Source organism: Lytechinus pictus, chromosome 2, assembly GCF_037042905.1.
Source record: "Lytechinus pictus isolate F3 Inbred chromosome 2, Lp3.0, whole genome shotgun sequence".
In the NCBI taxonomy this organism is placed as follows: domain Eukaryota; kingdom Metazoa; phylum Echinodermata; class Echinoidea; order Temnopleuroida; family Toxopneustidae; genus Lytechinus; species Lytechinus pictus.
In genome coordinates this window covers 65,959,534-65,975,996 of record NC_087246.1, presented here as the reverse complement: position 1 = coordinate 65,975,996, position 16,463 = coordinate 65,959,534, and the positions used below count along the sequence as shown (strand labels likewise).

Sequence of the window (16,463 nt, the reverse complement as noted above, 5' to 3'; positions counted from 1 at the left end):
TTGTCTATACCCCTCCCTGAGGCAAATAGAGGCATCATGGACTCGCAAAACATATTCCATCCTCGTCACCACTTGTCGCAGTACAGGACCAGGTGGGAGTTTAATAAAGCTGTTTGCAAGTTAATAGCGACTTAAGAACGACTGGTGATCCTTTCTTGTAGTAAAAGGTTAACACCAAGATGGTTATTGGCGATGGTTTAGCGTGTAAGAAAGGACCACCAGTCGTTCTTAAAGTCGCTCTTAACTTACGAACAGCTTTATGAAACGGCACCCAGCGCACTACAATGAAGACCGGAAATATGTGATGAGTGCAGGGGTTGCCATGACTGAGGCAGATAACAGAACCAGTCACCATGTGGGGAGGCCTCAGCTTGTACAATGTCTTGTACAATGCCTCAGAAGTTAGCGAAAATATGAACAATAATCAATCTTTTTCCTCTGTTAATCTATGAAAATAAAGCAAATTTTGAAATCGAAAAGCAAAATCCCTCAAACGCACATCTGATCTGCAGCAGCAAAGCGCATATTGCAAGTAAGCCCTACGCGTATTGCACCTGCATGTACTAAGTGCAATGCACTCAATCATGATTTTGATAGTGATGTCATTTACCAAGTACAAGAGCACATATAATCTCTGAATTGATTTTAGACAGTGAATCTGTATATAGCTCCTATGAAAAATTGACTGCATTTACAAGTGCAGGGTTTATCACTTCATCTCTCACTCCCACTTTTTATAAAAGTAAGATCAAACTTGGAATGTTATGTTCTCATTCAATCTTCTTCTTTGGACTTTTAACTGAAATCTTTCATGTGTCTCATGATGCATAGATGAATATCCTCAAAACTAATGCAATATCAATTCAAGGCACAATTATACAACCATGTTTCCATATCTTTCCTGCAATTGTCATTACAATGTACTGGGATGACCCCTATTCAAGCTCTTTGCAGCTTTTAGGTTTTACCATATTTATATTAACGCAATTTCACATTCATATACTAGTGTTCAGCCATCACTGTAGTTCAATTTGTCATTTCGATATTTGAATGTATTTATTTTGTGTTGTGTGTCTTTCATCAAGAGAACAAAACGATTGATCAATCAATCAATCAATGATTTGAATTGAAATTACATGAATAATGACGGATAAATTGAATAAATAAGTGGAAAAATATAAAATGTAATTTTGTACAGAAATATAGCTATACATATAGCACAAAAATAGAAAATTTGAATCCAATTCAATATTAGTGATAAATCTTATATGAAAATCTATAGTCAAACAGGTAGAAAATATTTCAGTGAAGAATATCAGATTGATGAAACTTTAATTTGGTCACGATATTGACGATTACCTGCGAACCATGCGAACCCACTGTCTTAGAATGTCTCCTTTTCTTGTCGAACACAAAAGAATACTCTTTGAAGGAACCTTGTGATCTTTCCTGCATCAAATGAAATAAAATAAAATGCAGAGCAAAATCACTTTAAAGTCATTCAGAATTCTACACACATATAAATATCACAATGCAAAACAAAACACTCAAATAAATCATTCAGATTTCAACACACATATTCACAATGTAGAGCAAAACACTCTTAAGTCATTCAAATTCCTACACATTTATATTTTACCTTTTCTTTCAATTAATGATGGTCTTGGCCTTAGGGGTTAGTATGTAGCTCCGTTTCTGAATCATTTCATTTCTTGCCTCACATAATTTCTCAAAAGGTTTACAGGCAGTTAGTATTTTTGTCTTTGATAAAAAAACAAACTAGGCAGGGGTATTTTTGTAAGATCACATGACCGGAGGGGGGGGGGGGGTTGAGAGATACACTATTCCTCTCATTCCTTCACACTCTCTTTGTTCTACATCTGCTCATCCTTTGTCATTCCAAAGCCTTTGTCATTCCAAAGTCCAGAAAACACATCGTCTTCAATTACTCTTTTTTCAATTAAAAAAAAAAAAAACTAGGCGGGGGTATTTTTGTGATATCATGTGACCGGAGGGGGGGGGGGGGGTTAAGAGATGCACTATTCCTCTCATTCCATCATACTCTCTTTGTTCTACATCTGCTCATCCTATGTCATTCCAAAGTCCAGAAAACACATCGTCTTCAATTACTCTTTTTTCAATAAAAAAAAAAAAACAAGGCAGGGGAATTTTTGTGAGATCATGTGACCGGAGGGGGGGGGGGGGGGTTAAGAGATGCACTATTCCTCTCATTCCATCATACTCTCTTTGTTCTACATCTGCTCATCCTATGTCATTCCAAAGTCCAGAAAACACATCGTCTTCAATTACTCTTTTTTCAATAATAAAAAACAAACTAGGCAGGGAAATTTTTGTGAGATCATGTGACCAGAGGGGGGGGGGGTTAAGAGATGCACTATACCTCTCATTCCATCATACTCTCTTTGTTCTACATCTGCTCGTCCTATGTCATTCCAAAGTCCAGAAAACACATCGTCTTCAATTACTCTTTTTTCAATAAAAAAAAAAAAACAAGGCAGGGGAATTTTTGTGAGATCATGTGACCGGAGGGGGGGGGGGGGGTTAAGAGATGCACTATTCCTCTCATTCCATCATACTCTCTTTGTTCTACATCTACTCATCCTATGTCATTCCAAAGTCCAGAAAACACATCGTCTTCAATTACTCTTTTTTCAATAATAAAAAACAAACTAGGCAGGGAAATTTTTGTGAGATCATGTGACCAGAGGGGGGGGGGGGTTAAGAGATGCACTATACCTCTCATTCCATCATACTCTCTTTGTTCTACATCTGCTCATCCTATGTCATTCCAAAGTCCAGAAAACACATCGTCTTCAATTTCTCTTTTTTCAATCGCCTGGCCCAACGTCTTTGGAACAAACTACAACTTTACGGAATAATAGCTCACTTGACCTTTTAAAAAAACATCTGAATATCCACCTGTACACATGGTATATAAATAAATCTCAAATTTACTCCTTCAAGAATGATTTATCATCATCATCATAATCAACATCATCATCATCATCATAATCAACATCATCATCATAATCATCATCATCATCAACATCATCATCATAATCATCATCATCATCAACATCATCATCATCATCATCATTATAGCTTACCTGATATTGCAGCAGTGCATTTTAGCTTGTACTTTGGATGAAGGAAAGCAAAGTAGACTGGTAGACCTGTGAGTGCAAAGCCTAAACCAATCAACTTCCCAACTGGATCAGAGTATAATGCAATTCCCAAGAGAAATAACACAGAGCTGATATAGATACCAACAACAAAGAGAGGGATCTACAAAAAAAAATCAGAAAGAAAAGAAAATTTATACAAAAATGTTATTAATTCCATTTCTTGATATTAACCATTCAATTTATTCAATTTTCTGACCGGGACAGCATAACAACTATTCTTCATGCTTGTATTATAAGTATATTGGATTATTGTAAATGTGAATTTCTACGGATTACCAGATTCTTAAAGAAGCAAACTGCAGGGAGTGCACTTAAAACATGTGCACGTTGTATTTGCGGTCTTCGCAAATTCACCCCAGTCACCCAATTATTGAGAGAATTTAACTGGTTACTTGTTCAGGAAATGGAATCAGATTTAAGATCTTAATGATTGCCTTTAAGCGTCTTCATAACGGTCAGGTCTCAAGTGATATCTCGCAACTCTTGAAATTAAAATCCCAATCTCATGATCTTCACATTTGTACCACACAAGACACATTCACACTGCAAGTACCCCATAAAGAAGTAAAGCAACACAAAGAGGTAATTCCTTAAAAACAGTCCCAAAACTATGGAATGGAAAAGGTTAACTCAATAACCATAGCCTGCAGGTCTTCCTCCCCAAGCCTCCAGGTCAGAATAAGAAAATTAAACTGAAGATATTAGGGTAAAAGTAATATTGCAAAGCGATGTAACAAAGGTCAAACATGTGAGGTCATTTCAATTAAACCCCACAATTTTCCTCTCCCAAAAATATATTCAAGTATCTACAAGCAACAAAATAATACATATTAAACAATCATAAACATTAGAAACTACATACACTTATATATCATCCTTAATGGGATCAATTAAAAAATACTGGCTGCAACTACATTTAATAAATCAACAGGACAAACCAAAGCATCTGAACTTCATTACCTTGAATGGTCTGTGGATGTCTGGGTACTTCCAGCGATAGTATGGCAAGATACAGCATGTTAGCAAGATGAACAGAAGATCAACAAACATTGTGTACTCGATGAGGACAATGACGTCGTCTTCGACCACGTACACCAGGGCGACGAGTAGGATGACGATGCTAGGTAGAGGGGTGCTGTGTTTCAAGCTTATCATGGACAGGATCTCAGGAAAGAGGCCCTCTCGTGCAGCTACAAATACAGTCCTAAAAGGATCAATACATGAAAGTAGCATTATTTCACTAAATAAATTCATGGTTGAATTCATGCAGTTGGCATGGGCGTAAATCCCAGGGGGGACGCGTCCCCCCTACCCAAAATAGTAGGGGGGACATTATATCAAATGACACCCCTACTATTTTTGGTCTTTTACGACAGAAAGAATAAATCATTCAAAATCGAAATAAAACATGTATTTTGGACGAGATGACCTTACTTTTTGGGTGATAACCCTTTTTTTTTTTTTTTTGCTTGTCAAATTTCTTTTGTTCGAAATGACCTTACATTTGGGGCGATAACCTTGTCTTTTTTTGGGTCAAATTTTCCAGCCCCTGGTCCCCCCTACCTTTGGGGAGAGATTTCCGCCCTTGACAGAAGGAGAGGGATAATTGAATTTCTTTAAAGTTAAAGCTTTAGAAAATCCATCTTGGATCCAGTTGAAACAAAACCAATCATTTTCCTGCAGCAAAATCAAACATTTTTACTACCATATGATTGGTTTAATTTAATCGACATAGCAGCATTGATGTTGGACCTGTAAAAAAAAATAATCGTCAACTGCAAAACTATATATATCCACCTCTCATTAGTCAACAAAGATTGATAATTATACTGGCAAAATATGAATAACATGAGAATCCCACCACACAAAGGTTTGTAATTCATTTCAAACTTGAAAGAATAATTCTGATCTTCACTGGCCAGAGTCATTTCAACTGTAGACTGTTGTTTTCATTGTAAAAATTGTGTTCTGGGGCCCTGAAGCAATTTATTTTTAATGAGGGGGGGGGGGGGTACTGGTAAAGGGCTGAAAATTGAGAAAAATCATTTCCATCAATGCTTTCTGCAGTGGGTCCTATATGAGCCATCATTTTCTTCTCAAATTCAATTCAGCAGGTAAGCAGTAAAATATTAAAGGAAAACAGAATAAAAAAAGACATCTTACCTTGATCTTGCAATAACACTTGCATTTGCACTACCAAGAGCAGACATTGCTACAAAGATCCAAATAAGCCAAGACCAGTTCCCCAAAGCTAGCACACTGTAGTCCTGTCAAGTCAAAGTAAGTTCTGTTTTATTCACAGTCAACAATGAAATGTAACTCGGTGGAGCTGGAGCATTCCAACGAGACAAAGGTCTGGGGATTCAAACTATTGTTAATATGCAAATAATATACACTATCAAGTTGTAAGAATTATATGTACTGCTTATCATTGAAACAGTTCTAACACACCCAATACATAGCTGAGGACAATAGGACTGTTTAAATGGTTGCAAGTTTGTGTAAATTGTTCTAATTGTCAAGAAAAATATACATAAAGATAATTATTTGATCCTTTTTATTTGATAAACCATTTTCATCTCAAAACCATGGCCGGTTAATAGCACTAGTCATTAGTACCTGCCTTACAGTTCATATATTTAGAAACACAGTATTAAGGTGTTTTTTTTTCACAGGTTGTCCCTGCCATCTCATACATCTGGTTGCAGGCAAAGCTGCGAAACAACTGACAGTTCAGGTGGATAATCTCCTAGTAGATATAGTTCACTACCTGGAGAAAAGCAGTAAATAGAAGCAGGAGTTGAAATCATTTCAGAGGAAGGCAGAAGTTCCTGAGCATAAGATTGTGAAACATGTTTCCATCCATTGGCTATCCCTGGGCCAATGCATTGATAGACTGTTAGAACAATGGGATGCACTGCTGGCATTCTTTGAGAAAGAAAACAAAAAAGAACATGCCTCCTTCTAGCCTGAAAAGAAACAGATCAGACTGCATCATCAATGCTCCTACCAAGTTAAAGAAAAAAGAAGACAGCAGCTAAAGTTCCATCTTTACAGAGTGGTGGTCGACCAAGTTCTTCGCAAAATGTTCTACAGACAGCAGCTAAAGTTGCATCTTCACAGAGTGGTGGTCGACCAAGTTCTTCGCGAACTGTTCGACAGACAGCAGCTAAAGTTGCATCTTTACAGAGTGGTAGCACTCCAAGAGCTACAAAGTCTGCTGTGCAGGTTACAACTAAACAACCGTCCTCTTTACAGACTGGTGGCCTTTCAAAGTCTACAAAGTCTCTTGTGTCGGGCACTGTAAAACGACCGTCATCTTCAAAGCCTGCAACCCAGCCAAGCTCTTCAAAGAATGTTGTACAAAAAAAACAAAAGTAGCACCATCAAAGATTGGTAGTCTACCTAGTTCTTCAGACTGTTCTACAGACAACAGAAAAAGGAGCATCTTCAAAGACTGGTGGCTTTTCAAAATCTACAAAGACTGTTGTGGCAGGCAAAACAGCTAAGATATCATTGTCAGGGAAAGCTCAAGATGCAGCAGTGAAATCAGGGAGTGTCAATCTTCTTAACAAGACATGAGCTGGAAAGTTTCAACCATCAACTTATGCATCTACAAAATTTCACAAAATCTACACCACGATGATAGACCAAAATTAAAAGCTGTACTGTCTATTCATTAGACATAACATTCTAATCCTAGTGCAAGGGCACAGCAATGTTCTTTCATTGTTTAACGACTCTAGATATTCCACTTCAGAATTGCTGCGGAGTAACAAAAAGTTGCAAACTGAACGAAATGGCTGCGCCAACAAACCAGCATTACATTGTTGAAGAAGTCCTGCTCGTTACTATCATTTCCATAGCTCTGCTTGGTTGATGAAAGGTTTGAAATATTGCTTTATGCGAAATTTTCAAATCTAGATAAGGAAATATGATCTAGGTCTTTAAAGGTTGATATTCTGGTAGTCTTTCGTGACACTGAATTTCATATGTATTTCTTTATTTTAGTGGTCCAACGGTCAGGAACAAATTGCACCATTGACCACAATATAAGTTGGTAACTGGTGGACCGCATTTCCACTCGGGCCTTTTGTAAATTATGAAGAAAGAGTAATGGGAGCAGTTCTCTGTGTGTCTTTATGGGCACATTACACATTGTCTAATGGGGCTTTGCAAGAAACTTGCAATTGATCACAAGTCAATTTCATGTCCTAAAATCAATTGAAAGTCATTCATTTCATTGCAAATTCGTGATTGAAAGATGGTCTGCTTCTTGTATCAACAAGTATGAATTGATTTACATTAGTTAAAATTGATCTATCACTTGAAACACCCCCTAGATGGCTGATCCAACCCCAGCCTGATTAATGCAGATCAACACAAGAAAGATAAAGTTTCATAGATAATGTTCAAAGAGAGCAAAAACTATTATGTGATAATCAAAAGCAGTACATATTAACAGAAAACTAGATCAAAATATGGATTTGAAGTGCAGCCCCAAAACTAGGGTGGTGGTACCACTGGATTAAAATCAGTTTAATGTGCATATTGGCATATAAGCATGACTTTTATTCAGACTTTTAGCCATTTGTGAAACACCCCCTTCTTCTTGGTTGCTGGATGGTAAAACCAGCATGTACATTTAAATGATTAAATCAACTTACTGCCGCAACAGCCCCAGAGGCAAGCATCTGTGAAGGAGAGAGAAGAGTAAAGTATGCCACGTTGGCCATGAGGTAGACAGCAGTGATGGTTGCCATGGAGATAAATAGACTCAGAGGAATGTTTCTGCAATAGTGAGGAAAAATGAGAAAACATTGCTTTATAACTATGCATCTTGTGAGGACATAGGATTCAAGTGCATGCTTATGAGTCTGAAACTTTAATACAAATGTTTTATATGTTTCTGTCATTAGGAAACGGGACAATCAATGAATTATGTATATTAGATATCTAAATTTAGTATTTATAAGTAAGTTTTAAAATTGAGTAAATATATCAAAGAAAAATCAAATTGAAAATATAAGAGAGACCTTACCTCACTGGATGGTCAATTTCTTCAGTAATAGTTGTAATAATTTCCCTGCAACAACAACAAAAAAAGAAATCGTAAGAGAAAAACCAACAATAGCACAAATTCGAACAGGGGTCTGTTGCAGAAAGAGTTGCGTTTAAACGCAAGTAAAACAAATCAATCGCAAGTAAAAAATGCACGCTGTTGATTGGTTGAAAATCAAGTTGCGCATGATTTTTAGAGTTGCGTTTGATTGAACAATTAATGTTACAAAATACTTTGCCCTAGCAGATAATTTGACTTTTAAGGTTGACTGTCATACACAGAATGAACTTCCATGTATCTCATTCTCAGAGGTCATTTTCTGAGAATTACCATACCATTGTGTCACACCATAGAATGAAGTACTGAGACAAGCAATGTACCGAAAAAAGTGATAAATTGTCTGAGGAATGTCCTACATAACATTAAGATAGTGTATAGAGTCCCTACACGAAACCAACATGAAGGAATTACATGAGAAATAGTGTATTGTTATCAGAGGAAAAGCCCTATCATCCTGATAACGTATAGAGTCCTGCGAAGAAATCCACACGAAGGAGTTAGAAATATACCCAACATGAAATATCATATTGTCTAAGGAGTGCCCTACATACCATCCTGACAGTGCATACAGTCCTGAGAAGAAACCCACAGGCAGGAGAGAGACATCAAAATGTCCAGAAGAGAAGGCACTTTCAAGATACTTTGTATGACCTTATAAACAATTGGAGAAAACATCTATTAACTCTACTATACACGTACATGTAGTTCAGGATCGTCTTAGTGTTGGTATATGACAAATTATTTTATAAATATTTCATAAATATTCTCTTAATTAATTCAATATACCAATTCCATTTTTTTCTTTGGCCTGAAAACGAGTTGAAAGGTCTGAATTCAGATTTTTGCATGGAAAGTGATAAAGTCACTGGAGAATTGAGTTTAGTATCTAAACATCAGGGAATAAGGAAGTTTACCACAACCTCACTATATACTCAAAGTACTGACTGGAAATGATTAAACTGTCATAATTGTCATGTATCATTCTCCTTTCCTTTCTCTGTCAACATTGAACATATTTCCAGATTTTTTGTCTCCAATTGAACATTTTGTTTCAAAACTGAGTGGTCCTCTTTCAGGAAACTTGTTCCCTGTAACAATAAAACTTAACTGCTATACCTGAATCTGATTGGCTTAACCTTAAAAGAGCCAGGTTATTTGGACCCCTCTCACAGATCTTGGCCTTCGATCGCGCGAGCGCCTCGAAAATTTACACAGTGATAGTGCGTGATAAAATCTTCAAGGCTGTATGGTTAATTTTTTCAAATAAGATTTTTCATTTAATGAATTAATTATGCTAATTTATGCATGAAATAAAACATTTGCTGTAATCAACTATCATATGGCCCCAAAACTGCTATTTTTTTAGTCACAGACTCTTTGTAGGATCCCGATCAAATGTACAATATTTTTCTTGTGTATTTTATTGTTTTTTTTAATTTCTTATCTATTTCTCTGTTTTTCAACTTTTTGTTATTTATTGTTTTTTCGATGGAAATTGTTGCAGACTTAATTCTGATCATAAACAAGACAAAATTAATTAAGTTTAATCAGTAAAGGTAGAAATAATGATACATTTATGAATTTTGGCTAAATACACAATCTGCATTGGATTTGTACATGAATTCACGTTTTTGATCAGTTTTGGGTCTGACATGCACGTACATAATGTTGAGTAATTTCGTAACCACGTACGAGGGCATCGCAAATTTGGTCTCAAAAGTTCTGCGAGATTTGAAAGTAAAAAGTCAGCAAGTGGCGCAGTTGAAAACTTTTGAAAACAGATTTATTGAGAAAAATGTAAAGGAGGGAGCAGAGTCTGCCCCCCGGGCCTTTTATGGGTTAACACGTTCGTCAGAGAGAGCTAGAGGTCAATATTAGCTTTATGAAATCAGGCAGGAAAATGGTTGTGCGGTTGTAAGAACGCCCTTAACATTAACACCATATTTTCGCACACTGCATTCTCTCAAAACAGCCCTTAGAAGCACACATAAGAGCCTTTTTTAAGGGCATTTTTGCACCCATGGGGTATGCGAAAATGATTCGCTGAGGGCGTTCTTGCACCGACAAAACTAATTTAAACTTACCTTGTTGTAAGTTGTATATGCCAGACACGAATATTGCAATGAGACCAAACATCTTTGTAAAAGTGAGAAAACCAGTAAGTCGTGCAGAGAACTTGATGCTGACGCAGTTGACATAGACAATGAATACTACATGGTGATGAAAACAATGGTAAAACAAGAACAATTTGATAATACTTAATTTCAAGAAAATTGAGAGGATAAACTATCAATTCTGAGATGATCTAGATCATTTTTTGGGGGGTTGAAGAAAAAAACAACTGCAGCGATGGACGAAAAGAAGAGGAAGAAGCAGTAAAAAGAAGAGAAAAGGGGGAGCAGGGTGAGAGGGAGAGGGAGGAGAGGAGGGAACAGAAGGGGAGGAGGAAGAGTTAGAGAGATAATGGGGTTATCAGAAGTAAGAAAGAGAAGAAAAATTAAGTTTATAAGAAAAAAAAGAGGAAAATGACAAAAGAAAGAAGCATAAAAAAGAAGAGGAAACAAAAATAAACAAAAGGAAGAAATAGATGGGAATCAAATGCTTTCATCAACATCATGACAGGGTCTATCTTCTTGCATTTCATAAAACAAGCAAAACCTGTAGATCCACTCCATATCTATCACCACTCTCAATCGCCAAACTCCCTTTACACAAATAGCAAACAGTAATCTTTCAGGGACTGACTACTTACGGATACAGCAGATACTGATGAATCGAACGGCAAGAAGTGGCTCCTCCATACACTGGAAGAACGGCGTGAGAAGGTACTTTGCAATGACAAGTGCCTGGATTGCAATGGAGCAGGGATTGACAAGTGTGGTCACCCAGAGCCTGGAGAAGCTCACCATGGGTCCCCAAGCCTGCAGCAAGAAGGTGAAGTCCCCGCCGGACTTGCGCATGATGAGGGACAGCTCTGCGTAGACAAGAGCTCCACAGAATTGGATAATGGCACACAGGATCCATAGCAAGAGCGCCCAGCCCACGGAACCACCAGTGCCTCGGAGAACACCAGATGGCGAGATGAAGATTCCAGTTCCTATGACTTGACCAATCTGAAGAAATACAGAAAAAATTGACATGCTGCTATTAAATGTACATTAAACATGCTCGATCTGTAGGTCTATTGGATGATTGATCGATTGAATGATTGATTGAGTAGCATAAGAACAATGGAGAAACTAAAAACCTTCACAACTTGAAAATGGGTCAGAATGTTGTGAAGAAGATTTCAGAAAAAATTATTTGGTTCCCAAAATCATATACAGGTAGCTCAAGTGTACAGATTCTTAAAAAAGGCCAAAAATGTACATGTACATTTAGACATTGACTGAAGGTTCATAATGGATCTCGCTTGGGCATTCACACATGATGGGGCCAACATGTGAAAATTAAAACATAACATTTGCTATCATGTGTATTAGTTCAGAAGCAGAAATGGGAAAGTTTTGTTGGCACTTTTTTGTACTCACTAAAGTTTCCATTGCACCCTGTGGAGTTAGATTGGGAAGGGGGGGGGAATAAAGCTTGGGTTTTGCAGCATTTCAAGCAGATATCTTAAAAGCTCATTGATTGTCTTACAATATTGTGAAAGGTTAATCTGCTACCATCTGACAATAGGTAGGAAAATGGGTGATTTTGAGTTCCAATTTCTATGACGCCACATCTCTGAACATGAAATAAAGCTCAGATATGGTGTTGGAGCTAAAGAAGACAATTTGAATTGTGATTCAAACCTCAACATCGGCACTGACACCAAACTCAGATATGGTGTTAGAGCTTAGCTAGGGAAGAAAATCTGAATTGTGATTAAAACATCAACACCAGCACTAGCACCAAACTTAGATATGGTGTTGAATGTAGAGAAGACAATCTGAATTGTGATTCAAACATCAACACAAGCACTAACACCAAACTCAGATATGGTGTTGAATGTAGACAAGACAATCTGAATTGTGATTCAAACATCAACAGTAGCACTAACACCAAACTCAGATTTGGTGTTAGAGCTAGAGAAGACAATCTGAATTGTAATTCAAACATCCACACCAGCACTAACACCAAACTTAGATATGGTGTTGAATGTAGAGAAGACAATCTGAATTGTGATTCAAACATCAACACAAGCACTAACATCAAACTCAGATATGGTGTTGAATGTAGAGAAGACAATCTGAATTGTGATTCAAACATCAACACTAGCACTAACACCAAACTCAGATATGGTGTTGGAGCTCGAAGAGATAATCTGAATTGGGCTTTCCAACACCACCACCAAACTGGAAATCACCCATTTTAAAGATCAGGAAATGAAGTTGCTTTTAATATATATATACTTACAATATACCAGATGCATCCTGCTAATCCCAAGTGTCTAGGAATTGCTATCTTTTCTTCTTTTTCATCATCTGATAATTCCTTGTATTGTGTCGTAGAATCTTTCACTTTTCTTATTGGTCGCTTGTATAACAGCATTTCATCACTACTACACACAGAAGAATCACTATAAGGTTATAATACAACACAAATAAGACTTTGAAATGATAAAAAAAAATATAATTGATGAAATTTTTTAACATCAAAGATAATTCTTAATTCAAATAAAATGGTGGGGCCCATTGTGATTAGAAATCAGGTGGTGAGAAATTTACGGGTTACTTTGGACATCACAAGTTATATCTAAGGTAAAAATATTAATTAAATATCAGTGGCTGGGAAAGAGTTCCATATGCACCCCCAACCAAAATAACAAAAGATTGTTGAGACTTCGAGTTCATTCACTTCTGATTTCTCTTCCCGCTTCAACTGGTCTAGTGTGCGGAATTAGCATCGAGGTGAGATTCATGATATTTATCGGCCGATGCAGGTATTTTTTTATCTAGCACTGCTCATGATGTTGTCGCCCTCTCTACGCGTCTTGTAGCTAGGCTACAATTAAACAAAGACGGCAAGATGACGACAACAACTGACTGTGAGTAAACGCTCCTCTACTTTTAATATTAATAATATAACGTGGCAATATTAAGCTCGTCAGTGGTATGATTTTAATCTCCAGGAGCCACCTGGCTACAACTGAGACCGAGTGAATGCAACTGTTGATTCAAAACTTACTGTCTTACACCAATTTCAATGAATAACTCCTTTCAAATAACATTAATCTGCGAGTAGTACAACTGAGTGATATACTGTCCACCTCACATTCAATTATCTATAAATACTTAGTCTTCGAAGAGCAAAAACTGTGAGGTGGACGGTAGATCAGTTGTACTACTCACAGATTAATGTTATTTGAAAGGAGTTATTCATTGAAATTGGTGTAAGACCACTCACACAACATGCGAGGTTAGTATACTAACCTTGCACAACGCATATCATTTCATAATGAATTTTGACATTTTCATTCATCACACGAATGTGTGAATATGAAACACGCCTAATTCTTCACAATATACTAAATTTAGTAATCTTAATCGTATAATGTAATCTAATTTAAAAAATCAGCACGAACTCATCTATAAAAATGGATTTTAAACGCTTACCTCCAAATCTCAGCCAGTTACTCCGTCCGATCCTTAATACTGCGGTGGAAATTACGCAAACAACAATCGAAATGCGAATTTTTCCTATCGAACAGTCTAGATTCAAGTCGCCGGCGCATAATAGGAAATTGTACCAAAAATCAACAGGTTGCATGTCACGTATAATCGCTGATGGCGCTACATCATAAAATAACGGTGATCAGCGGAAAAAATGTGGAGCGCCTAGAACGCAACCAGCAGTATAGACAGGAATAACCGTCGTTTCTGGGGATTTATTCAACAATTTCTGACATTTTACTGTAATCCCCATTTACCAACGGTAGGGTGTATGTGTGGGCTCGCATGTGTTCTCATTCCCTCCCTTTTGTCAATTCACAGTCCAAAGTTTGATGTAATTTTACACATCGAATTTACAATCTAAGGATGTATAAACAACAAACTTTTAAAACTTGATATTTTAATGTTTAAATACTTTAAACGATATAGATGAAAAAGGCATGAAAAATATACTTTACCGATGTTTAATTGGGTTGAACACGATAAAAATGGTCAAAATGGCAGCCAAACTATAAAATATTTACAAACGAACGTCAACAATCACGAATGTGATATCGATATTGCTTTTGATATTATACGATCTGCTCCATATGCGAACGAAACCGAAGATAAACGATACTAGTTATACTAGTACTAGTACTAGTTATAATCGCGATATATCGATTCGAGACATTAAGTTAATAACGATAATGACGTCATTCAAGATGGCAACTTGCAAGAAAAACCGTCAGGTCAGGTGAAAATGTCTTAGATGACAGATTTCTCAATCATCCAGAGGATTTTTTTCAATAACTCCGGCCCAAGGTATGCAATTACTTAAGTTATTTATATTATTTTGCTTAAAAAACAGTTTTAAATCGCGATCTATAAAACGCTAGTTCACTATACGTTGGCTGTAGGTACGGGGCCCCATCCCCTTCAGTCTATGTATGGTGAGTGGAGCCAACGTAGTTCAGCGGAACAACCAAAATACAGAGACTGAAGCTTTTGGTCTACCAGCAGTACAGCTGATCTGACGTCAACGACGCAAACAAGCAAGTTTATTAAATAATATCGCGTGCCCTCTCAGTGCGTATAGAGAGAACCAGCGAATCGGCCCCATGCCTGCTTCGACATCACGAAAAATCATCGATATAAAGTACCAGAAAGACAGAGAGGAATTGAAATTGGCTTCATATCGTTTGGTAAGTTTCATATCCAAAGTTTATTTAATTTGAAATCTGTAATGTATTGCTAATTTAAAAATAATAAGCTAAAGGTGTTGCAAGTGCCGTGCCAGTGGTTATCCTGTGCACGGCGGCAGTAATGTACTCGTAGGTGGTGTAAGACAGTAAGTTTTGAGTCAACAGTTGCATTCACTCGGTTATAATTTATATTCAATCAATGCTGTGAACTGAAAATTAGAGCAAAAAAAGAAGATATTGCATAATTTATTATAAATCCTATCAAATGCTGTGAACTGAAAATTAGAGCAAAAAGAAGATATTGCATAATCTATCATAAATCATATTCAATGCTGTGTTTATTGCTTCCAGATATGCAGATATCCATCTCCGCCTCCGGTAATTGGCCAGGTAAAATGAGGTATAGTAAACACTAACACCAAAATGTACACATCGGGCTAGAGTAGAGGGACGGGACGTAAAATACTTGTATTGTAGAATAAACAAGAGAAACAATTATTTCTTATTATAAAAAAATACATGTTTGAATGCATTACTAGGTGCTGCGTGCTGTCGCTGATATACTTACTCCTGGAGCAGAGGATAACTATCCATTTCGATTAGATCGGGATCCATCTCTTTCGTCTGCCTCGGCTGGCGCCACGTATCTCGACTTAATTTACAACTGCATCATCACAGACGAGCGAGTAGCGGGCTGACTGCGTAGTGGCTGACGGCGCATCATGGGGGGGGGGGGGGGGGGCAGGGGGGTGAAACTCCGCTTCTGCATCCGGTCAGACATGGGGAAATTTTGGAAGGTCAAAAGTGCACACTGCTCCCATTTTTCGTGTATAAGCCTATGGACACCGCAACTTCTTGGCACACCAGCGAAACGGAGGCGTGGTCATAATTGGCCTGCGCGCACAGCGTAAAAATATGCAAATAAGCATATTGTCACAAATTAGCATAATACGCGACGTGACTGAATATGAATTCATACTAGCTGCGTCTTTGGTAAATACGTCATTGATCATTCCCCCGTTCACCCCCAAGGTATTCAGTTGTTTATTCATCTATATATTTTTAATTCTTTTCTGTCGCGATTATTACTACGTACATCAATTAATTCACTTATTTATTTAATTGCTAGCTATTTCCCTGGAAAACATTATGGAAGCTTACAAGGGGACATGGGATTCATTAGTAAGATTGAACTTAGGGATCTGCTTGTTCATCACTGCCTATTATTTTCATCACACATCATGAATAGCCACAATTATTTGTTTGGTTTTTTTTTTTTTTGGGGGGGGGGGTGGGT

At 37.2% G+C, this 16,463-nt stretch overlaps 1 protein-coding gene across 1 annotated transcript; it reads right to left on the bottom strand.

The window, feature by feature from the left end:
* Nucleotides 1–389: 389 nt before the first annotated feature.
* LOC135153185 (cystine/glutamate transporter-like) lies at nucleotides 390–15,831 on the bottom strand. The gene is made up of 11 exons (XM_064095436.1): nucleotides 15,735–15,831; nucleotides 12,727–12,889; nucleotides 11,081–11,441; nucleotides 10,413–10,538; nucleotides 8,880–8,979; nucleotides 8,248–8,292; nucleotides 7,874–7,997; nucleotides 5,370–5,473; nucleotides 4,167–4,410; nucleotides 3,129–3,306; nucleotides 390–1,449 (listed from the first exon to the last, which is right to left on the bottom strand). Exons 1-11 carry the CDS (start codon nucleotides 15,779–15,781, stop codon nucleotides 1,385–1,387), a joined length of 1,557 nt encoding a protein of 518 aa, XP_063951506.1. The 5' UTR covers nucleotides 15,782–15,831; the 3' UTR covers nucleotides 390–1,384.
* Between the last annotated feature and the right edge of the window lie 632 nt (nucleotides 15,832–16,463).

Bases quoted from the DNA above. Each gene is read 5' to 3' on its own strand.
- LOC135153185 (XM_064095436.1), bottom strand. From the start codon at position 15,781: ATGGATCCCGATCTAATCGAAATGGATAGTTATCCTCTGCTCCAGGA. The intron at 10,539-11,080 runs GTAAGTAGTCAG...ATCACCATGTAG, and splicing joins CATCAGTATCTGCTGTATCC to TATTCATTGTCTATGTCAAC. The intron at 3,307-4,166 runs GTAATGAAGTTC...TTTTTTTTGTAG, and splicing joins ACATCCACAGACCATTCAAG to ATCCCTCTCTTTGTTGTTGG.